Source organism: Chinchilla lanigera, unplaced genomic scaffold, assembly GCF_000276665.1.
Source record: "Chinchilla lanigera isolate Chin_1 unplaced genomic scaffold, ChiLan1.0 scaffold00036, whole genome shotgun sequence".
NCBI classification, from domain to species: domain Eukaryota; kingdom Metazoa; phylum Chordata; class Mammalia; order Rodentia; family Chinchillidae; genus Chinchilla; species Chinchilla lanigera.
In genome coordinates this window covers 11,360,522-11,384,860 of record NW_004955437.1, presented here as the reverse complement: position 1 = coordinate 11,384,860, position 24,339 = coordinate 11,360,522, and the positions used below count along the sequence as shown (strand labels likewise).

The 24,339-nt window shown below is 45.2% G+C and overlaps 1 protein-coding gene across 5 annotated transcripts in view; it reads left to right on the top strand.

Annotated features, from left to right (window-relative positions):
* The window catches only part of Rcan2 (regulator of calcineurin 2), a 163,294-nt gene that overhangs the window by 21,628 nt on the left and 117,327 nt on the right, over positions 1–24,339 (top strand). For all 5 annotated transcript variants that reach the window (XM_005389854.2, XM_005389848.2, XM_005389850.2 and 2 more), the window contains one exon: positions 7,715–8,053. In XM_005389854.2, the coding sequence (XP_005389911.1) occupies positions 7,829–8,053 (225 nt within the window). In that variant the 5' untranslated portion in view covers positions 7,715–7,828. The remainder of the gene's footprint in view (positions 1–7,714; positions 8,054–24,339) is intronic.

The following is a 24,339-nucleotide window of genomic DNA, read 5'->3' as shown; positions in this document are numbered from 1 at the left end:
GCAACATTCTTGGCTCCAGTGCCCCACCACCACCCCGCCGGCCTGCCTTGCCCCTCTGAAAACAGAGGGTGGATGATGACAGGTGCTGGCACTGTGGCTGCCATAGCAACCTCCACCCACTGGGCTGTTCACTTTTGAAGTGTCCTCCTCCTGTGAGACGTGACTTTGCATATAATGACTGGAGCGGGGCATCCGGAAGCTTGAGGCTTGCTTTAAACTCGAGCAGGCTGGGCCCCTGACACTATTCCCCAAGGCCAGCCTTCTCCCTCGCCTTTCTGTATCTTCGTCCTCAGAGCAACTCAACCCTGAATGGCTGGCTTTCAGCTGTATTGCCAACCTCTGGTTGGAACTGTGCATTTACAAATGATAACTTTATATTTTTAAAATACATAGTTCTACTGAGACTAACCTTGAAATGTCCAGGCTGCTTCCCTGGAGCTCAGCGAGATCCCCTCCCCACCCTGCTTGCCCACTACGTGTTCCCTATCAGCTTTTCCCCTACTCTGGCCCGCAGGTGAGGCTGCTCCCCAGTGGGGCGGGGCGGGGCGGGGCGGGGCTTAGCAGAGAGCAGGGTGGGCGGGGACAGGGAGTCCTCGGGCAGCCTCCCAAGGTGCTGCTGGGGGCACGCTGCGTCCCTAGTCCCTCCACAAGGGCAGCCTGTTCTCTCCAGACATGCCAGGGAGCTTCAGGTCCAGGGACAGTGACAGACGGAGTTTTGCACAGTCTGTGGATCTCCTCTGCCCTGCTCCTTCATTTGAGAACAGCCTCTTTGCTAAACTCACGACTAACAATCCCAAATGCGCATGCGCTCATGTCCTGTGGGCCCCTGACTAACGTGATGACCATACCGCTTCCTGAGTGCTTCATCATTGCTTAATTCTCCAGTATTGTGCTTCGACATTGTTCTGTTTTGCAGTATGACCGTTCCAGGTCTTTCTTTGTGGAAATGGATCCATCTGTCTTTAGGGAACACCTTCACTCTCCCAGCCCTCATTAAAGATCTTTCCTCCTTCTGACTCTTTGGCAGCATAGCTGTCTGAAATAAAGCTTCTTGAAGGTTGTCAGTTAGGTTTTTGCGGGTTGGAGCACAAGCATCCTCTCCATCCCAACAGATCCCGGTAACTCAACGCTTCCCTTTTTATCACATCCACTGGAAGGAGATACTATACAGTCTTCAGACCCTCCTGGGAGACCAGGGTGTAAAGACGTCATTATGCTGAGCTTACAAATCCTCTCACAGCTATAGAATCCTGCACGCAGGGAATGGATGGAAACAACTCACTTTGTTTAATATGTGCTTCATAAAAATTCCTAAGATGCTGCTTCCTCGGGGAAGGGAATTAATTAAATTACAGACCATTGGGAGCTTGGAGTGGAACAGCCGCTCCAAAGCTGACCTGAAGACAGCCCTGAACGAGGCCTGTAGGTGATTTCCTTTGAAAACCATGAGTTGAACACTGCATGTTCCAGATTCTTTCAAGACCAATCCCAAACGGTATCAAGAATAGCATGAGGGTCACACAGCTTGGCACATGTGAAAACTCTGCAGCTGAATTAAATAGATTCCACTCTGTTTCTGAGAGCTCTGATGGGTTTCTATAGAGCACGGTCTGAGAATGCCAGGTCGCTCCTTTGGATCTCAGGAGGGCCTCTTGGATCCTTGTTACTAATATTACTTCAGTCTCTGTAAGATGGGCAGAAATGAGCAAAAATCCTATCTTACTCCCAGGAGAATCTAGATTTTAAAATATCAAAAGGGCAGACAAGAGGATCTCATTTTTGAGACCAGTCCAAAAATGAATGCCAAAGGTATGATTTAATGGTAAAATTATTACTAGTCCTGTAAAAGTTTTCATCCAAGGCCACCCATCACATTATTGTTCCATGATTTTACTTGTCCATAAAGCTAGATTAAACATCTCCATGGATACTTATAATTTTATTTTTCTTTTCCTGGCTCCTCAGCTATCCTGCAGAAATTTGTAGTTAACCCCCTCCCTTTTCCTTTTTGGTACTAGAAATCGAACTCAGGACCTTGTGCTTGCCAGGCAGGCACTGTGCCGCTGAGCTATATCCCCAGCCCAGCCCGTTCTTTTTATACACTGTTGGGGTTTAAAAGATCGGAGCTCCTCTAGGAACATTCACAGACCCCTTTCCCTGGAAATAGCCCCCATCCCTAGAAAGGAGGAAGGTTTTAGGATTCTGCAAGTTGGCAATCTGAATCTGATGCCCATTAGTGGCTCTGTGACAAGAAAGATATCCAACAGAGCCAGATGTCTCATTTTTGCTGCTGGGTTTAATTGTGCAATATAAATGTTTGTCAGGAATGAAATCGAAGAGTTTTGGAAAGATTAATCCCTTGTGGAGAAACTCGGTAATGTTTTCATCAGCCACATTTACGGGGGAAGAGGTGATTGCTTCACTGTTTCATTCAACAAATGTGTGTTCTGTGGGTGCAATGTTAATGTGCCTGTACATTTCAGGTAGCCTGTCTTAGTAGAGTGGGAAGTATGCTTTCTTCATTTTACATCTTTTAATGTTGAATGAATACATGCTATCAGGGTGTAGTGGGTTGATAACTGGTGGTCAATTTACAACCCCTAGCTGAACTGAGTAAGCCTGGTGCTGGGTGTGCTACTGTTGCCAGCAGCATAAGAGGCAGAACTGGAGAAGAGGCTAGGCTGTTGGGAGCTGGGAGAGGCTGTTGGAGCTGGTGGAAGCTGTACGGACCTGTTGGTTGTTTGGAGGAGCTTGTCATGCTGGCTTTCCTGATGAACTTGGCTGTTTTCATCCTCTGAGGAGCTTGGGACCTCGCTGGCACTGAGAATGGCTTCGGTTCACTTTGGGGAAGCTCTGGTCCTCACTCTGAGCATCGCTTCCTGGCTCCGGAGGGGAAGATGGTACACTGCTGGTCTTCTGGAGAAGCTTGCTGCGTTGGCTTCCCTGATGGGAACTCAGCCATCTTGATCATCGGAGGAGCTCAGGACCTCACTGTTGCTGAGGATGGCTGTGGTACCTTTCAGGGGAGCTCTGGTTCTTCTGAGCATCACTTCCTGGCTCCAGGGCAGATCCCTCAGCCTGCTAGCACAGATCTTTCACCCTGCTGGCACAGACTTCCTAGATTCCACCACTGACCTTCAGGCCTTTGCAGCACAGATCCATGAAACAGGCCTGCATGAGATATTGTTATAGGCTCTGGGCCTCCAGGTGGACTCATGGGAGGCACTGTTATGAGCTCTAGGTCTTAAGCTGGACTCATGCCGGACATTATCACAGGATCCAGGCCCTCAGCTGGATTCTTGGTCTATAGTGTGTAGACAGATGTCCTGCACTCTCTGGTATATCATTCTTTGGGTGACTATTATAAGCAATCTTACAAAATGTGTGTCCTGTATTATATTGTTCCCCTTGCAAAAATATCTCCCAAACCAATACACAGGGCAGTTGAAAACCTTGGCTGGGAATTATTTTTCATGTTAGTAAAGTAAAAGAAAGTTTGGAAATCTTTCTGTCTGGGCTTCCTCTTCTATTGACATGAATCCAGTTCCCTCACTTATCTTCTCATGCCCCTTAACTTGGTAACATTCCAATAAACTTCACTTTGTTGGTCTTGGGGTTGTGGGAGGCAGGCTGGCTTGCTTTATGTTTCAATGACTTTATTTTGCCTCTGACAAATACTCAGTGGCAGGCCTTGCTGGTGGTAAGGGTGCAGGTATAACCCACATTTGTTTTCTCTTGATGAACCCCAAAACAATCATAAATAGCTGTCATTCACTTATTATTCTGGGAGCTTCCAACGACCTTCACAGAGACACACAAGACTCACAAGGCCTTACATCTCAGCATCAAAACCCATTCCTTACGGTGGAAGCCCAAGCTCAGGGCATGGCTAGTCCTTCCTGTGCATCTTCTTTGTGTCTTCGAAGGGAGGCTTTGTATTTTAATAGTGGACAGTGGTTGTTTTCCTTTCTACATGGTGGTGAGCTGTTCAAATGAATGTTTTCTTTTTTCATTTTTTGGTACTAGGAATTGAACTCAGGACCTTGTACTTCCCAGGTAGGCGCTGTGCCACTGAACTGCATTTCCAGCCCCTAAATGAATGCTTTCAAGAGACTGTCTAAGCTGCCCTGCCTGTGTTCAAGTGGCCAGAGAGGAGTGGGATGCTAAACAGCTAGTCCTCATTTTGCTTAAAAATTGTGCATGCAAGGAAGGCACTGGAACCAAATACATCCAACTGTTAGCAGGACTTTCCTCTCCATAGTAGGAAAATGATTTTTTTCTTCTTTATACCTAAGTTTTCCAGTTCTTTTTTCCATGTAATAAAAGGCACATATGTTATTTTTGCTTTATTCCACACATTTTTAGTAGATGAATCCTTCGAGTGATTCTTGCTCTTTTTTATTTAGAAAATTGCATTTTATAGATCAGACCTTAAATGTAAGTGATGGGACTATTTTCAATGCTAGTGCGTATATTTTAAACAGTGCATTATTAGTGTATTGGAGTTGGCCGTAACTCATTTGCTGGTCTGTCACTTTCTAAAAATGACTCCTTTTGATGTCACCCATTCATCCAAACATGATTTTGAGACTTTCTAGAAGAACCAGATGAAAATTGCCCAGTGTCTGCTTCCAAGAAAGACCAGTGATCCAGGTATGGTGAGGCTTCCTAGTAATCCCAGCACTCTGGGCAGCTCAGGCAGGAGGATCTCAAACTCAAGCCCCGCCTGGCCAGTTTATCAATTTAGCAAGACCTTGGCTCAAAAATAAAAGAGTCTGGGCAAAGGCCTTGGGTTCAGCCCCCAGTACAGCAAAAATAAAACTCAGCAAGGTTGAGAAACAGACCAGTAAAACAGGAATCGGTGAGGAGGGGGATTTCACCGGAGAGGCATCAAGGGGTGCTTAGGAGCTCAGAGGAAGAGGGCCTTTGCCAGTGTTAGGGTCAGAGTTGTGGTGACCCTCAGACAGCACGCACACATGGTAAGTCAGGCAGACAATGCCTGTCTGATTACAGATAAGAATTTTGAAATCAAAAAGGCAAAGCAGTTAACATGGGCTACGAGGGCTCTGTGTTTCATTAGAAAGTTCACCTTTTCAGCGTTTCCCTTCCTTTCTGTTTAGTTGGGCTTCCAAAAAGATGCCAATAATCCTAAAGTGGGACCGCTTAATCCTGCAAGAATCAGAAGGAGGTGTGTTTATGTCATCTCGAACTGCATACCCATTTATGTAGTGCTTAACACGCATTTTGGTCACTTTCCCCCTTCCTGTTGGATTCCCCCACCTCCCCTCACTTTGTCGATGGAGACGGGTATTTTTGTTTTCATGTTAAAAGGGTAAATTGAGGGGCTGGGGATTTAGCTCAGTGGCACAGCGCCTGCCTGGCAAACGTGAGGTTGTGAGTTCAATTCCCAGTACCAGGAGTGGGGGTGGGGGTAAACTGAGTCACCAGACTTCTCCAGATAATGAGTCCCTGAGGGACCTGGAAAAGAGATGGTAGGGCTTCCTCTGTGCAAAGCTCTGGCTTCTGAAGTCTTTCTCCCTATCTGTGGGGCAGGTTGTCTGCCAGAAATGCACTCACTCTTTCAATCTTTACTGAAGGTAATGAGCTTAAGATAATCGTATTGTTACAGCTTAGGACAGACACTCAAGCTATTTGAGTAGATTAAAACGAGTCCTAAATGAGGCTTAATATTTGGTCGGATTAATTTATTCAGCACTAACGTTTGGTTTCTCTTCTGGAAAAAGTATAATTGAAACATTCCCAGGCCACATCTGAGAACATCTGAGATCAGTTTTGATTATTTTAAAAAGTATTTAAATAAGATGGACCGGAATAAAAAAATCAGAATTGACAACATGTATAATTCATGCTACTGGTTGATGATGACTTCATAATCAAAAGATTCTCCTGTAATCTATTGATAAAAAATAATGCTCTTTTGATGTGCTTAGTAATTATTTTAACAAATAATATTCTAATAATAATAAATGATGACCATTATGTATCTTACTCTAAAATATCTTAAGTAGCAGTATAAATAAATATGAAAAACTAAGGTGCTGAGGATTTAGCTCAGCGGCACAACACTTGCCCAGCAAGCGTGAGGTCATGAGTTTGATTCCTGATACCGGGGAAAAAAATATATATATATAAAAAAATAAAAAATAAAAATTTAAAAACTAAAAGCATATATATTTCATTGGACTAATAGTTGAATCCCATCATACTCATTTTATTAGATGTTTTCCTTCTGTTTAAAATATTCATACATTTTAGGTTACTTATAGAATAAAGCATATATCATATTGTTATTTAAAATAAGTATTTTATTGATTTAAATAAGGAAAGGTTTGCGTTAATTGGCATCTTAAAAATTTAAGAGTAAAACAACGATTTCATTCTATTGTACATAAAACATCGTTTTTATTTACCACAATTATAGTGATTTGATTTTTGTGGTGTTACCTGAAATTACTTAGTTTTTGGTTCCTGTCACAACCAGGCCCTAATACTTAATATGAGATCCACTATGACCGTGAAATACTGCTCATCAGTCTCTCACTGGAGCTTTTCCAGGAAAAAAGATGAAAACAAAAAACCAGGATAGGTTACAAATTTCAGAGAGATTTAAGCTGAAGCCTACATGTTGCCTGGGGCTCCAGCATGTGTGTAACTAGACCCGGTGACAGCAGAGGGGAGTGCATAGTATCCACCCTGCTGCATTCATGCTGAGGTCTGGGGTGCTGAGTTTGAAGGATACAGAGCTCCCTGCTGATGGTCAGCAGCCAGGCGGTAACTGTCAGTCTCACCTGTTCAAATGTCACCGTGGGGCCTTTTGCTCTTGAACTTTGAACATTACAGGCATGAAAATAGACACACGCAGAAAAAAGAAGGTGCCGTCTTTGAAAAGGGCAGGAACACTGACCAAATCCACTGAATAAGTACCAATGTTAAAAAATGGGAAAACTCTGCAGATGAGTGAATTAACAATGCCAGGGTAGGAAATGATAGAAAGATTGAACACAGCTAAATGACAACACTGGGAAGCTTCAAGGGGCTGTGGAGGAAACCCCATGTGGGGTGAGGGGGTCTGAGAAGACAGCATGAGTTTTCAAGATCCAGACCTGGTTCACCATTACTTGCGGCAATTACCTCAAGCAGAGAGGAGATAACATGTGGGATGCATTTATGTGCGTATTGTGTGTGTTATAGTTCTCAGTGCAGATAAGCTTGCCTATTGGAGTTAGCATAAGCAGGAGTAAGAGAGTGAAATAGGAGATCACATTTCCCTAACTGTACACTTCCACTCATGTTGAGTTCCTTTATTCCTGTGGTGTAGGACAGTGAGTACTGGTGTTGAACCCTGAGCTTCAATCCTCACTCCACCATTTGTTCTTGACCTTGTAAAAACTAGTGAATTACTTGGGTACCAACCTCAGAGACTATTGTGGAGATTAAGTAGGTTTGTTGTGCACTTATAATTTTTAGAGCAGTGCTGCAATTCAGTGTCTGATAGATGATAGGGATTAGTACTAGTGCTGGTGGTTTCCAACTACTTTAATTAATGAATTAATTAATTCACTCATTCCTTCATTCACTCATTCATTCAATTGTAGCACTAACTAGGTTCTTGCTGAGAAGTAGCAGAGCTGCATCAGAAGCCTGCTTCAGAAAGCAAAGAAATAACATGCATTTGCTGTCTTCTCCCTTCTAGTAGCGGCTCCCTCTCCTCCTGATCATCCTGCCCTGCTCACCTCAGACATCAAGAGCTGTGCCCTGAACATCGAATCCTAAGGAGTTTGTCAGCCTCACCGACACCTGTCTTGGCATGCGGGGAGAGTCCTACTTCATCGGCATGAAGAGCCTGGGGCCGCCAGGGCACATCCCCAAGGATGGAGGACTTTTCTTACTCTGCTGTGTAGACAGAGACTGGGCCATCACACGATGCTTTGCCGAAGAAGCCTTTCAAGCGATCACTGACTTCAACGACCTCCCCAATTCCCTGTTCGCGTGCAACGTCCACCAGTCTGTGTTTGAAGGAGAGGAGAGCAAGGTAAGAAGTCTCTGCTATCTCTGAGATGTGGGAGATGTGGCGTTATCTCCGCATGGCCACTTTGCTCACCAGGGGCTGTTTGGAAGCTGTCAAAAATGTGTGGTTGGCTCTGATGTTGTGTGTGCTGCAGGATGAGCGGCCCCTGTTCTGTGATCGGGCAGCATCAGCGGTTCCCCGACAAGGGGTGCTGTGACAGTGTTGAGTCAAGTGTGGTTCTCTTCGATCCCGGGGTCAAGTGGCTGAAACAGGTATTAGGACCATGGATTGGAAAAGACACCCCTTGGGCTAGGAAGCAGATGTTTTAAACACTAAATTTTTCTTTCCTTGACCTCTCCTGAAGACATAATTTGACTTCCTCAAACCAGCAGAATCTCTTTTTAGCCCTTTCTCCTCCTGTGTTTTGATGCATGTTGTAAAAATGTCTTCTTGGCTTGTGACTCAGGTCCCACAGAGTCCCTGAGAGGGGAGGGTGGTGGCCCTGTGAGTTCTTCACTTTTCGCCACGTGTGCCTCGCCAGGGTTTGAACAGAGGGGTGATGCCTTGATTTGAAAACAGTGAGGAATGCGATTTTCTGTGTGTGAACATTTTCTAGGCACAAATTTGATTCAGACACAATATTCTTGGAAATCATAGTACCTATTCCATTTGGAGATCTCTCTAAAGTTTCCGTGCAATTTCTCAAACCTCAGCAAGATACCAACTGGATCCAACCTTCCCTCCTTGGTGGGTATTCCTGTTGTAAATATCCACTAGCGTAGGTTGTAAAACACAGGCAGCCTTTTGGGATAGGAGGACTCTTTTTCTAAACTGTAGTGGATGGCTCTGTGTGAAGCACAGAGCAGGATTTATGAGTACTCTTTTATAAACTTGAGCTCTCTCTGCCAACTTCCGAAGCCCAGGCCTTGTTGACTGAGGACAATTAACTGGAAGTCTGATTTCTGGGTTTGAGTGATTTGTACTCAGGGAAAAACATTGCAGAGGATTAGGATACTCTTTCAAGTCATTTGATGACATAATAATATTATGTTGGAGTTGAGCAATTGAAATGATGGGCTGGGAGTAGCTTGAAGTGGAACCAACTGCATGTGATTAGAACCTCAGTGGCTATGATCCCTAGACTGCTTACAGTAAGAAAGTAACAAACACCAAGAAGAGACAGGAGTTCTGTTCTTGGATTATAACACACTATAGTTTATTCAGGGTGAGGAATATCCTCTGAAGTATTCCCACCAGCCACAAATTATAAAACAAGGGTCCATATTTTCTTGTATTTTTTTATTTATCCAAGCACCAAAATTAGAAAGATTTTCCTTGGAGACTGAATGGTGGTTTCAGTTCTTTCCTAATTAAATACTAGGAGATGGATGAAATAAGATTTAGGGTTCTGTGTGGTCATGCGTTTTTTAGGAGTTCTGCTGAAGAACAGCTCATCAGTTGACTCATTTAGGGACATGAGAGGATAGAGTCTGGGGGACCATTCCTGAGACTCTCCTCACATCTATTTTGGTCCTTTGATCTGTCTTGGGTGATGGGCTACAAAACATTTTCGGTCAGTTGGTATACAAAGTTGAGAAGTAGTATTTGCTTTTAAAACAATCTTAACAAAATATTGAGCCAAAATAAGGCATAGTTTATTGAGATCAGTTTCAAGTTATCAAGATCCTGTGTTTATAGCCAATGAGGTGAATTTTACAATTAGCAGCATTCATATCATGAACCATATTAAATCAGATGGAAAATGTGATCTTTGAACTCCATTTGTGTTTCTAGGACACAGAATAAGTGGACAGAGGCTCAGCTTTGATTGAATTGTGTCTGACAGGTTCAGGGTGGCAATGAAGGATAATCAGACACCAGGTAAACTGAGGATGGTCAGGAGGTACGACCACTGGGACTCCAAGGAGAAGAGAGTAAGGAGCCTCCTGGCACCACATTTCCTTGATCCAAAACTTCCCAGTGCTCCCCATAGTTTGGACCTGGAATTCCACCCACCCCACTTGAAAGCCCATGTGTTGAAATCTCACTCCCCAGAGCAGGGCAGGAGGCTGTGACCTAGCAGAGGTCTTCAGGTCCTGGGGTGTGCTCCTGAAGGGGACCTTGGGGCTCCTGGTCCTTCGTCCTCCTCCTTTTTTCTTTCCAGCCATGAGGTGAGCAGTTTTGTTCCAGCAGGTGCTTCTGTGGTGATGCACTACAGGGCCAGTGCAGTGGGCATTCATGGGCCAAAACCACCAAAGCTGTGAGCAGAAATCAACCCTCTGTCTTTAAAAGTCTACTATGTCAGGTATTCGTTCTGCCATGGTGGGAAAACTGACTTGCACAGATCTCATTTTTTCCACTATCTCAATAAGTCCATGAATGAGAATGTACCTCATTCTGTCAGGGCATTCTTTCCACAGCATTCAAATTTCATGAATCTGAGCCATGACGTCTGACAGTGGTTATCTTTCCCAAACAGTGGACATGTCAGGCTCTGTGTTAAGTTGGTGGGGAGATATTTTTAGGCAGAGGCAAAAGAAGCAGAAATTTTTGTGTTTGCCTGTGGGTAAGGCTGGCCATGGTCATTGTCTTTATATTTGGCTCTGGGAAGATGCCTGTAGCATCCGGAATGATACCAGAGAGATGAAGCCTGGTGTTCAGCTCAGCGGGCCAGGTGGGCAGGTGGGTGAAATGTAACTTTGTTTTGCCAGAGTCCTTTGTTTTTGGTAGAACTACTTCTGAGTCACGTGTATTAATGTTCATTGGTGAATTTGGATCTAGCTCACTCCATGCAATTGTAATAAAGCATTTAATTTTCTTAGTTGGGTAAACATGAAAGCTTTGGCTTTCTGACCATGCTGAATGATGAGGGCAGCAATCTCTTCCCTGTTTTCTCACAGCTGAGTTCCCTTCTCACAGCCTTTTCCTTTCCAAGCTGACTTGGAGAGTGTGGAATTGGACTGCTCGTGACAAAGGCAATGCCATAAGATGTGATCTTCTCATGTTGTGTTCCTGCTTACAAAAGTGATAAGTATTTTATATGCTCACTTCTGCTATGCTCCTGACATTCTAAGCTCTGACACCTGAACCACATTTTTCAAAAGGCTTTGTGGGGACAGTGATGTTCACTCCCACTTCCAGTGATGCAGAGTTCTGTGCGGTCCCATTTTGATGGGATGCTTTTGTGACGAGTGGGTACATGGTGCAGCGTGGCTTCTTGTGGTCCAGATGGTTGGGGTGTGTTGATACAACACAGAGGAGAACCAGAGCAGCAGGAAATTGGTATCTGAAGCCAATCAGTACAGATTGCTGTTTGCATGCCGCAGCGTAAAGAATAAATATTTTTGTAAGAAACACATTTAGAACTTGGATCGTGACAGAATTCTACATCTCAGTGTTACAAGGCTCATTTCCCTTCCTGGGTTTGATTTTCTGGATCCTTCTGGGCTGCAGAAGTTGTGAAACAGGTGAGGCTGGAGAGAAGCAGCATCCTCCAAGCTGTAAGTGTCTGTACCAATCGTGCATTAGCATCTGTGTGACAAGGCTCTGAGGGAGAACAGGACAAAAAGCCAACTGAAGTGAATTCAGCCGAATAAGAGAAATAGTAAAGGTGAGTCTAATGGCCTTGACAATATATGAAGCCACTTAGTTAAAAAGTAGTGGTAGTAGTACTAGTAGTAGTAGCAGCAGCAGCAGCAAGTACCTAAAGAAAATGTTGGGTGGAGCTGGGTGCTTTTCTAAGTGCTTTATAAACAGAGTTCCCCATCACCATGACGGCCTCATGAGGTGGCACCTTCCTGCCTCTTGCTCTATGGTGCAGGGCAGGATCTTGTGCCTGGGCCAGTTCTGCCCTGTGTGTATGCAGAAGTGACTTGTGTCAGGCCAGGCATGTAATTACTAATATTGGGCCCTGCTGAATGCTCTTTTCATTCGTCTGGGGAAACTGGCATTGGACCAGCCTTCTGAATAGCTCTAGAATCTGAGAATTTTTTCATAATACATTTTGAGACAAAGCCTCATTTGGTGCAATTCATTTAAAGTCTGACCACGCTATAGGAAGCTCCTATAGTGTGAATTTTCATTTGATTTTCTGCAGCAATAGTCCTGTTTTTAATTACCAGGATTGCCCTGGACCTCGAGGGGACGTTACACAACAGGAGGCAGATGCGCTCTAGCACGTTTCCAAATCTTAAAATTCAACTCCCAAATGTGTCAGGCCCCCGGGGCTTCCAACAGTGGTTGTGGAGCTCGGAAATTGCAGGCAATGAATTGCAGACAATGTTCAAAAAGAAGACTGAGTTCATTACCAAAGCTTGAAACACCATCACCAAGAGCAACTGAATGTATTTTTCCTGTAATGTGCTCAGATCTATTTTTTCAGATTTTTAAACAATTTATTTTTCATTGAAAAGAAGTGTCTCTGTTGTGTATAACGTGAAATTTTGAGAGAAGGCTACAGTGTAGAATGGCTAAATCAAGCTAACTAATACTGGATTGCTTCATGTAATTATTTTGTGCAGTAAGAGCTCTTAAAATTTAACTTCTTAATGATTTTCAAAAATGCAGTGCATTGTTTTTCATTCTAATCCCCATGCTTCAGACCTCTCAGACTCCTTCCTCCTATCTAACTGAACTTGTGTCTCCTGTGGTCGGCATCTCCTCAAACCAGACCCCTGCCCAGCTCCCAATCCCTGTTCCACTCTCTGCTTCCATGAAGTCAACCAGGTTGTGCATGTCGGTCAGATCTTACAGTTTCCTTTCTGTGCCTGCTTATTTTATGTAATACCATTTCTTCAGGTTCATCCATATTGTCACAAAGGACAGAATGTCCCCCTTTGTAAAGGTTGATCAGCATTCTGTTGTGTAGAAAGACATTTTCTTAACCTGTTCATCAGCTCATGGACACATAGACTGGTCCCATAATGTGACTCTTGGGAGTGAGTACAGGTATCTCTTTGACATGCTTATTGCATATCTTTTGGCTGTATACCCAGGAGTGGGATTGCTGGATCATATAGTGGTAGAATTTCCTCAACGGAACCTCCACAAAGGCTACAGAAATTCAGCTTCCTACCAGGAGGGTGTGAAATGTTCCTCATATCCTCTCCAACACTTGTTCTCTTCTGTTTTTTTGATAACAGCCTTTCTAGCAGGTATTATTCCTGGGGTTAGGGGGGTGGGTATGGACTCCTTTTAGAAATTCTTCCCAGCTTCTTGTTGTCCGGGACAAAGACTGGGTGAGACAAGCAGAAAAGGTAGAGGTTTTACATTTATTAAAGGTAGGAAAAGAAGTATGCTATGCAGAGTGAGACAGCTGGCCACTGTGAAAGAGAGACAGTGGCCACCAGGTTAATGGCAGCCATCTTTCATACTCCCCACCCCTGACTGACATCAGATCTAGGCCTTCCTATCAAAAGCCTGCTTGATCTCATGCCAAAAGAATTGAAGATAGCATTTTCTGATTGGTCCCAGGTTCAGGGCTTGGGTGTGTGTGTCCCAGATCTCTGTGATTGATAGCTGGCTGGCCATACCCTAATCTCTTGCCTCCATATGAGGTACTGTCTCATTGTGGTTTTAATTTGTATTTCCCTAAGATGATATAGTCCATCTCTCCCTTCGGATTTGTTAATTTTTTTAATGTAGATACTCTGATGTTGAGTGAATCCTCTAGCAGAATTGACTTCTTCGTTGTTAAAGAATGACTTTCTATGTTTCTTTCCACCATTTTTTATTTCAAATCTACTTTTTGAACGGTTTTTCTGTTTTCTTGAATTCTGTTGAGATTCCTTGAAACAATTATTTTGGATTCTTTGTCAGGCAATCCCTCAATCTCCATTTCTTTAGGTTCAGTTACTGATGGTTTATTTTGTTCTTTTGGTGGCATCATGATTCCCTAATTTTTCCCCATCCTGTGGTCAGGTATTGGTGACATATGGCTGCACCCACCCCAGTCCATGTCTGGGGAAGTCATTCACTAGAAGTCAACCCCTCCAGAGATTCCTACCTGGCATGGTCCATGGTGGGCTTGGTGCTGCAAGGCCCGGCACTCCCCCTGCTCAGCCCTCTACACTAACTCCTGGGCAGAGGTCTGCTCTGGTCCCACAGAGGAGCATCCTTGCCTAATGGATGGTCACCACTGCATGCAGTATACTCAGAGAACTAACTAGGAGGTGCTCATACCACTCACCCAATGTAATGTCCCCTGCAGTTCTTGACATCCTTGAAAGCAGACAAAATTTGCACTATTCTCTGTATTTTCCATACCTCCAATGGGGCCTGGCACACAGTCGATGCTCAATCAATATTAAATCGATCCACCACCTCAGTGGTGGCCAGTGACACAGACAGATGAGTTTTCCAAGGTTGCCTGATTGTTTAGGAAAGAGTAAAAAGAGAGCTCCTAATTTCTAAGTCCAGTTCATGACCCACCATGCCATATCTCTAAATTCTGCTGTGGGAGAGTGATTCTAGGAATAAATTGGGCAGAAAGAACTCAGGTGACTGAACAGCCAGACCCAAGGCACATGTTACACGTGCTGGACTCCAAGCTACACCTGTTAAGACTCATAAAAACAGAGCTATTTTTATGTCGTCCTATATTTATGTGGTGTTTATATTCTCATAGGTGACTGGCTATTCAGTAAGCTGAATAAAAATTAGAAGTATATTAAGCAGATTTGTTTGCAGAGCTACCCCCAAGAGAAGAAAAGTGAGAGAGAAAAATAGAGAACAGGTAGCAGTGAAACCCAAAATCTGGTGCTTTGGAGATGCTAAGAAGTAGGTAATGGAGATGGTTTAAGGATGATTGGAAAATTCCTGCTAATGATACATAACAATGGGCAGTGCAAGGATGATAATTTATTCTGGCTTAAGTATCACTGTATGTAGGTTGAAAAAACTAGAAATGAAATGAATGATGCCAACTTGAGGGGGAGAAATGATAACCAAATATTAGTTTTAAGTACTAAACCAAGCAATGGTTAGACATTAGCTACTCAAGAAATACTCAGCAGTTTAATTGTTTCTCTTGGTGCTAGAAGGCCTGGCACTCCCACTGCTCAGCCCTTTACGCTAACTCCTGGGCAGAGGTCTGATCTGGTCCCACAGAGGAGCATCCTGGCCTGATGGATGGTCACCACTGCATGCAATATACTCAGAGAACTAACTGGGAGGTGCTCATACCACTTTATTTGTAGGTGAAAGGGGCATTATTTACAGATGTCAGAGAATGTTTAATTTGGAAAAGGACAGCATGGATCTTGGTACTTAGTATGCCAGTCCTGTTTCCTTTTGCCTCTGTGGGGGACCAGGGAAACAGAATTAGTCATCGCTAATCATTTGGGGCACCTGGCAGACAAGAGGCCCAGCATGGGGCACATCTGAAGGCTGCTGCAGGGCATTCCCTGGAACCTTAGTCTTTGTGGAAGTGACTGAAATATTCCAGAGGCACAGTTAGAACCTTCTCCACAGCCCCAAGTGAACCTCTGGGGCCCAGGAGCCTGGCAAGTCGCTTCAGAGTTCCCACTGAACTACCTGGAGATCACTGAGGCAGTGGAGAGAACTGAGTCTGGTGCATGCAGAGTTGAGGGTATTTGGATTCTAAGCCATGGAGCAGGTGAGCACATATTCTTGATGATACCTGGGGAAAATGGTGGTCCTGTTCCATTTAGTCCATGATGATATTAAAAAGGATGTCCTCCTGATCCATCTTTGGAAAGATGGGTACAGGACTTAGAACTCACTTTATGTGGTTTCCATCAGAGATACTTTTTAGCTACATGATGGCTCTGAATTATTAAAAGGTACCCAGTGGACAGAAGTAGTCACAACACACTGTCCAGGTGAGGGAAGGTGACTTGGTTCCAGGATGCTGTGTCCTCTGGGCTGACCGTGGGCTGCTTGGCAGGTGGAGGGCAGGTGCAATTTCATCCTGCACTCTTCTGTGGCCAGGAGCTGAGAAAATGTGCAGACAGCACAAACATATTGGTGGCCTGCTCCGGGTGGGGTCATATGGAATTCTTCAAAGGTAAACAGACGCATGCGTGCAGAGAGAACTGCTGAGTCACACTGCCCACCAGCATTTCTTCTTAAGAGGCAATTTCAGACAGGCCTCAGAGGAGAGATGAGCTTTATTATTCCTCATTCTCCACAGCTGAAGGTGGCATGGGCTCTGCCCTGCCTTGCCTGGCCTTCCTTGATTCTGGGCTCAGTTTGGCAACCAGGAATCTCTGGACTAAGTCAGAGATGGCCAGAGAAGGGCAGGGACTCTTAGTGTGAGCTTTGCAGCTCCACCCCAACATCCACCAAGGCTGCACAGTGTTTAGCTCCATGGAGGAGGCTGGATGCTGTGTGTGGATCTCAGGTGATGTTTATTCTGCCAGATGGAGCTTATTCATGTGCTATATGCATATATGGTTGTCTTGGGCACTTTCCCACTGCTGGGACAAAATATCTGACACCCACAACTTAAAAGGGGAGAGGTTTATTTTGTCATAAGATTTTAGAGGACTCAGTCCATGGTCTACTGAAGGGCCTGGGAGGGGAGAAGTGCTCACCCCATGGCAGCTGGGAGGCTGAGAGAGCAAGGAGGAGCTGGGGACCGGAACACACCCATCCAGGTCCTGCCCCAGTGATGCTCCAACCAGGCCTTACCTCCTATCAGCACATTCAGCCATGTGCTCATCCATGGATGGACCTACTGATGAGCATGACACACCCAAGAGCCAATTGCCTTCCACACACGTGGGACTTTTGAGGGACAAATTAGATGTAAACCACAACCACGGTGCCTAAACATTCTCTACCAGCTCTTCAGCAGCAGGGGTAGATCGAAACCGAACATGTGGAGTAGTTTGTTTGTTTTAAGTTTGATCAGTTTCTAGTAACATTTTGGTGATGTTCTTTCTTACTGGGAATGTTTTATCCTGCAGTGTGACCATTCCCTTCAACCTGAGCATCAAGATCTGTCATTTTTTTTTAAAAAAAGAGACGCTCACTGAGCATGAGTAAGATTTTTCATGAAACATGGCAAAGCATCATACTTCTTCCTTTGCTCAAAACCTGCACTTTGTCCCCAGGTTCACAGCTGTCATGAACCCCAGGTTATTCTGTAGGATACATTATTTATACATACAGTGCACTGCCTAATAGGATGGTCTGGCTTCCTGTTCCAGAGGGAAGATGGTAAGTGTCTCGGGGGTGGTCTAAAACCTCGTCACTGCCCTGCATCCCCCAGCCTTCTGTGCATTCCTTAGATGCAGGGTGAGCCTTGAGGGAGGCAGCAGTGCCCAAGGAAACAGGGAGTTTGATCCTGCTTCTGCTGCCTACTAGTTGCATGATCTGGCCAACTTCCTGTGTCTGAGTTGCCCTTCCGTGAAACAGGGTCAAATACCTGTGTAGGAGCAGCGTGTGATTAAATAGGATGCCCTGGGTGGTACCAGACCTTGCTGGCCTCCTTTGGCTCCTTCCTCCTCTTTTCTTCCTTCCTCCTGCCCAGCCTGTGACCTTCTGTGTCTCTGGTTCGGAGAAAGATGGAGCTTTGCTGAGGACCATGTGCTTTCTGGAACCATGCAGAACTGGAAGCTCTGTGCTCTGGAGGTTGAGGGAAGACTTGCTGAGTCCCTTGCTGGATCATAGCAAAGTTTTGCTTTTGTCGTAGAACTGCGGGCTTTGAGGAAGCTTAATTCAGTCTTGCACACATGGGGAGTTTCTGCTTTTGTGGTGGGTGCCTTTTCTTCCCATATGAGATTCATGTCCTACTTTTCTTTTAGAATGAGTGCCAGGAAAACTTGGTCTCTCTGGGGAACTGATATTTTTTTCTCACTGGGATGATTCTGTAACTTATGTATTACTCTTTTCCCATGGGTTCCAGGAAGCTCAAATTAAAAACTAATTCTCAGTCATAACAACTCTATTTAATCATACTGGTTCGGATATTTTATTTCTCTTGTCACAACCCAATCACATGTACCTATAATGTAAGACATTTTCTGGGTTAGTTCATCAGACCTTGTTTTATATTGTTAATGAATCTTTATCTTTTCAGTGTGTAGAGAAGCCAGCTACAGCTTAGTGTATATACATATTTTCTTTGAGACAGGGTCTTGCTCTGTAGTCCAGGCCTTGAACTCACTATGTACCTTGAACTCACTATGTACCCCAGGCTGGCCTTGAACTTGCAGTGATCCTCCTGCCTCAGCCCTCTGACCGCTAGGATTACAGGTGTGCACCACTATACCTGGCTTCACTCAGGATGCATTGTGTATTTTGCCAGTGTTTCAAATTTCACTGCCAATAGAAAAAAAGTCACTTAAAGTAGTAGATGATAATGGCATTTTTAGAATAAACTACACACAGATTTTTGTTTTTGTTATAACTCATTGTTTAAAAGGGCAATCTTTAAACACCTGCAAGCTGAACTTGGTCATCCCAGTTGGCCATACCACCCCACCCCTGTTCCATCCAGGTCTACTTGTAACTCTGATTGGCTGCAAGCCTGAGTCTAATTGTTATTCTAATCCTGGTTTGTGAGAAAGTGTACACCTGGAAGCCATCTGGGGCTTGTGTGTTAAAATCCATCTCTACAGTCACTCGGTCTGATTTCCAACTCAGAAGACCTAGAGCCAAACTCCTTCCAGGAAAGGCACTTCAGTTTCAGCACTGCCTGCATCTGATGCCTGAGCGTTTGCTTCTTTTCCTCAAATAGACAGATTCCTTATTGGCATTCACGTCTGTCACCTTGCAAAGCGTGGATGAGAAGCCTATGGAGACAGTTACCGTGGTGTGGCTGAAGTCCAGGGTTTGCAAGGGGCAGAGGAGAGCTGCTCCATGGTCTCTCCAGACATTTCTAAAATGAATCTTCGGGATCTGAACGTTGGCATTGACAGTCTCTGTCACATCTGCTTCTCTCACGCGGTCTTGCTCTCTCTGTGGGTGCCAGGACATCATGATTTAGAGAGAAGAGGCCAAGGCTGGCACAGAGGTGCACACCTGTAATCCCAGTCCTCTGGGAGGCTGAGGCCTGAGGACTACAAGGTCAAGCCCAGCCTGGGAAACTTGGAGACTTAATGCTACCCTGTCTCAAAATGTTTTTCCATAGGGCTGGAGGTGGAGATGTAAAGGCTCAGGGTGCAACCCCTGGTCCCGTTGGGGGAGGAAAGCGAGGAAGAAAAAATAAAAGCGAGTGTCCATGTGGACTCTTGCCACTCCTGTGCCTGGCTTCTTGCTAGTACCGGGCTTAGAGCCCGTGCCGCACCCCCAGCATCCCTGAGGTCACCTATCCAGTGAGCATGACCTCTTCCAAAGGGATTCACTCCCCTGCCAGGGTCCTGAGAGCACAGCCTTCATAGTATTTTGAGTGGTGCAAAGCCCTTGTGTTTAGCACGGATTTGAATTTTGGGAAGCGATCAAATTATTTCGAGTTCAGTTGGGTGACCTGAGTGAGTAACCGGCCTGAGTAAAACAATTTTCGTTTAGAAAAAGCAAGCACATAAACACCGGGCTGAGTAATAGCTGTGGAATAACAAAAATGGCTTCCTTTGGAAGCTTGGGCAAGGACTTCAGGGAATTCCAGAAATGCAAGGCACTGCTGTGACGAGGTCACCTTTTTGAAAAAGAAACAGCCATAGGTGGAAAACCTAGTGCATTACATCGATGCAGTTTTTGCTTTCGTGGTTTCAATTCTATGTCCTGTTTAAGCCACCCAGCCTGGTCTCTCCAATGCTCGTTTCCTGCTAAACAAAATGATACCGAAAAACAGAGAGATGGGTCTGTGGTATGAGAGGCTTCCTGTCCCCAAATGGCTCCTGCAAAGGTCCAGAACTTTTCAGATCTTGAAAGCTGTGTTACGTATGGAGCCCCCTTTGAATGCACACACAATTAGGAGACAGCATATCTTGGTCCATACTTAGGATACATTGCAAGACATCCTAAGGGTCCGTGACTCATAAATATACTAACAAAGTAGGAAGGATACTGCATCAGTCAGTCCACCTGTCAATTATTTAATGATTATTGAAAATCTACCATATCCCAAGTGTTGCTGTCACTACTGGGAGGATGAAAATGAGTGGATGCAACCCTTGAGAGGCTTAGCGTCCACTGTCTCACGATTATAGGGCAAGTCATGTGGAAGGGAAGATTGACATGGACAGGGCAGATATAAAAGCTCAGGGAGAAGGGTCAGAGGCAGAGAGAGGAGCGCAAGGGGCTTTTACTGTGTGGAGTGGGAAGGGGCAAGCCCTGTTGGCAGCCCCCCTCCTCTAGGGTGTCAGAAGGCTGCTCCAGCCTCTCGCTGCCTCGTGGCACAGAGTTTAGGCGCCCTTTTGAGCCGTCTTGTCCTGGGTGACCTTGATAAGCTGTGTGGTGGAAAGCCACATGTGTCTCAGAATGTGTTCCATGTGACTGTGCTTGGAGAGGTCACCTGGAAGCTCTTGGCCCACTGGCCCACGGTTTTCGGGTGGCACAGAGCAGGGCTACTGTCGGAGGCTGCTGTTGGGGAACCCCTGGACGGTGCTTTCTTCTTGGGTTTAAACTGCACCTGGCACCTGTGGAAGAGTCCCGGATGGGCCGTCCCTTGTCTGGGAAAATGCTGGCTGTGGGGACTCAAGGAGAGGGCTTGGAGGCTTCCTTTTGTGTCATCCTGCTGTCTCGACTCATGAAACCTCTTTTGAAAGCACAACTTGAGCGAGGGTGGCAGGGGAAGAACTGTCTTTGGTTGCTTTTCCAAGCCACCCAGGCTATGGTGGTGGCCGTGCAGGGGTGGCTCATTTCCATGCACACCACACACCCCCATTTCCTGCTCCAGCGTGTGAAATCTCTGCCCTCTTCAGAAGGTGAGCTGTGAGCTTGCTTATTATAAAACTGCGACCTGTGAGGAGGGAGGTGTTCCTTGACAATGTGACATCATCCAAGCCTGTAGGTGTTGAGTCATCATTATTTTTAGGCAGCTCTGTGCTTTTCCTGGCCATTCTAAGAATAGCCCTGTGTCTGGACTCTGCAGAAAGTCACCTCGGTGATGATCCTGTCACCAAGATGCAGTTGGGAGAGAATGCCTTCTCAAATTCCAGGTCTGGGGCACCCTTTCCCACCTCCAAATGTCCTGCCTTTTGAGGTGTTCTGTAGCCAATGCGATAACCTTTATCAGGGGTGTTACTTAAAGTTGTCCACCCTATGTCAAGGTACTCATTGCTGCAAGGAGAAAAACCAGCTGTAAAGTAAATGTCCTCGCTCCTGCCGGGCTCCTCCTCATCTCTACACAATCACTGCCTGCTTGGGTCTTGAAAACCTTAATCTCGTGACTTTATCCAATGTGTAAACTTGTCAGGACATATTTCCACATGTGCGTGTTACAGATTAAATGATACTAGCTGCCAAGTTAGGATGCAGGTTAGGGGGTATTGCAGTTGGAATCCAGGCCGGATCAACTAAAAACAGCCAACACAAACATCATGATGGCTCATCATATTTAACAAGCAAATCAATGGCTGGACTTGGTGACCGGGCAGCAAGAAGGGTTGAGCAAACCCATAAGTGGGACTCTGTGGCCCGGCCTGGGGTTGGCCACCCCGTTGCCACTCAGAATTCGTGATCTGTTTACGATCTGTTTATTTTCAGTGGCTCTCCTGAGCTCAGAGGGGTGCTCATGGTTTCTGGGGAGAGATACATGCTTTTCCAAAGAAGCGTAAGTGAGAGCAGCTGCTTGGGATAAAATGAGATCATTGTGTGGGCTATTTCTTAGGACTATAGTGTACCCAAGTGACAGAAGCACTGTCACATGTTATATGTTTGGTGTCCCAGTGTGACTGGAAGGATCAGAATGTGAATGAAGATGGGCTTTGTTCTGAGCCCCAGGACTCCGAAGAGTTGGCTCTGGCTCACTGTCTAAGATCCAGTCTCACGCTCACATGGGTAGCTCTTGTCTCCTTAGAGAAATGGTGGGGCACAGTCTTAGCATGGTGATTGTCACCCCATGCCCCCAACCCAGCGCCACTGTCTAGAGCTGTGTGGCACAGGCAGTTTTTCCACCCAAATCCAAACCTTACCTCCCTAATCCTCACAGGGTTGCTGAGAGACACAGCTGGCCTAACCCATGGTGGCTTTATCCCAGAGCCTGCAGGTGGTGGTGGCCAGTAATGACTGTGATTTCTACCACCAGCTAAGAACTCAGAAGAGCCTTGGCTTCCTTGTCTGTGGACATTCCTGACGCCCCAGAGCAGTGTCCTGGTCCACTCCAAGGTCTCTTCTCGTCAACCTCCAAGGGATGTCTACATTGAGGTGGTGTCAAGGGCAGTGAACCCAGTGACTTCCTTGGAACGCAAGTGTTATGGTTGATACATTCTGTCAACTTGGGAAGTCTAGAGGTTTGGCGAAATAACTCAGCAGTTCTACATCCTGGGGTGAAAAGGACATGCCCTTCCTGCTCTAGAATGTTGTTCATTGTGTTAATGTGAGAAGTTTAGACTGTTAACTGAGTGACTGAGAAGGGGGTTGGGTCCTTACTTTGTATTCACCCTGAGCCTGTACAAGAGGAGGGCATGGAAATGATGTGAGTGCTACACGCCCCCCCCCGGGTGGGGGTAGCCTATTTACAATATAAAGGAGGAAAGCGGTTTGTTGCTGCCTGCTTTTTGCTTTTGTTGCTTTGCTATCTTTCGCCACCACGAGCATTTGCCCTCTGCCATGTGCCACTCTGCCTCGGAGCCAGCCAAGTATGGGCTGAAACCTCCACAAACTGTAAGCTACGTAAACCTTTCCTTCCTTAATTTTGGGCATTGGGTATTTTGTCTCAGCAATGAGAGAAAAGTAGCCCAGACACTGAGCAAGTAGATCTGTTCATATCAACCAGCCCGGAGTATACAGCCTGATTGCTGTCCCTTTTGCACAGAGTGTCTGGAGCACACAGTTCCTTATTTTTTATAAAAAGCCAGCTCACAGCTTCCGTGGCACTCTCCAGAATGCTTCCTTTCCCTTTGCATTGAATGCACCGTTCAAGACCAGATGTAGGCTGTTGGCAATTCTGTTTCTCTTCTCCCATGTGAAGCCCGATGTGCACTGGATTTCTGTTCTAGCCTGACGACTTCCTTAGAAGTTTTCTGGGTAGACAGTGCAGTCTTGCCTTCCTATTTTGCTTTCCCTTCTGTTTATCTTTTCATCAGTTTCTGGGAGAAAACTGGATTGGTTGACCCTGCTTTCTCTGTGAGCAATTAAAGCCATTTCAAATTTTAATTTCAGGAAGCAGAAGTCTATTGAATGCAGGATGCTCTGCCGCTGTTTCCTCCCTGCCAGGCAAGTTTTAACTGAGAGTAAATTGTGATTGGCAACTTAAGTAGGTCCAATCATTGTAGGAGGGATTACCATTTACATTAGAAAGAGAAGGTAAATGAGAACAGAGCCTTCTAGAATCTTTTTTTCATACTCATTAAGTACTTCAAGAGTGTTCCTTAGAAGATTATTCACTTAAGCCATCACATTTTTGTGAAGAAAATAGTATGGCAAGAATCACAGTACAGTAGCTGAATGAAAAGTGACGTTTCTCTGGGGAAGAAAAATGATTATAAAAAGAGGATTGGAGTTTGTATGACTGACTTAAATACACTCGATGCTTCATATGATTAAAGAAGTGATTTAAAGAATAATCCCCTAAGAATCCTCTATAGTCAGTGTAAAAAGAATTATAGCTCATGCCATCTATTGTAACCTTTTAAACCCTCCCTTGGCAAGGCTGTCATTTCTGTAATATTAATTATTGCTGGGAACAAGAGTGTGGATTTTTATTCTGATCCATATAGAAATGTCATCATTAATAAATAATGCGGTGCAACACATACTTAATTGTCAGAAACTCTGTTGCCGGGAATAGAAATACTATGGGCAGTATAGACCCTGTCATGGTGAGAGCCACTCCAGAGCTGCTCCCCTAGGAGCTGTTGACATTTGGGACCGATAATCCTTGGTGTGGGGGCTGCCCTGTGCATTGCAGGGTGCTTAGTAGCATCCCTTGTCCTCTACCCACTAGATGCCAGTAGGGTGGCCCTGTTTCTAATTATGATCATTAAAATCATCCCCAGATACGGCTGCAAGTCCCCTTGGGTGCCAGAGTGGCCCCAGATGAGAACTGCTGGCCTTGTTGATTGTTCTGAAGGACTGATAGAAGAGATCCCTGAGCATCCTTAGTGGCTATTCTAAAACCTCATCTCACAGGATAAGACTTTTAGGGTGAGTCTGTGGAAACAGCACTAAATAAAATTAGCAAAGCTTTAATCTACTTCTTAACGTCTCCTTTTCAGTTTTCTTCTTTTTCCACCCCAAGT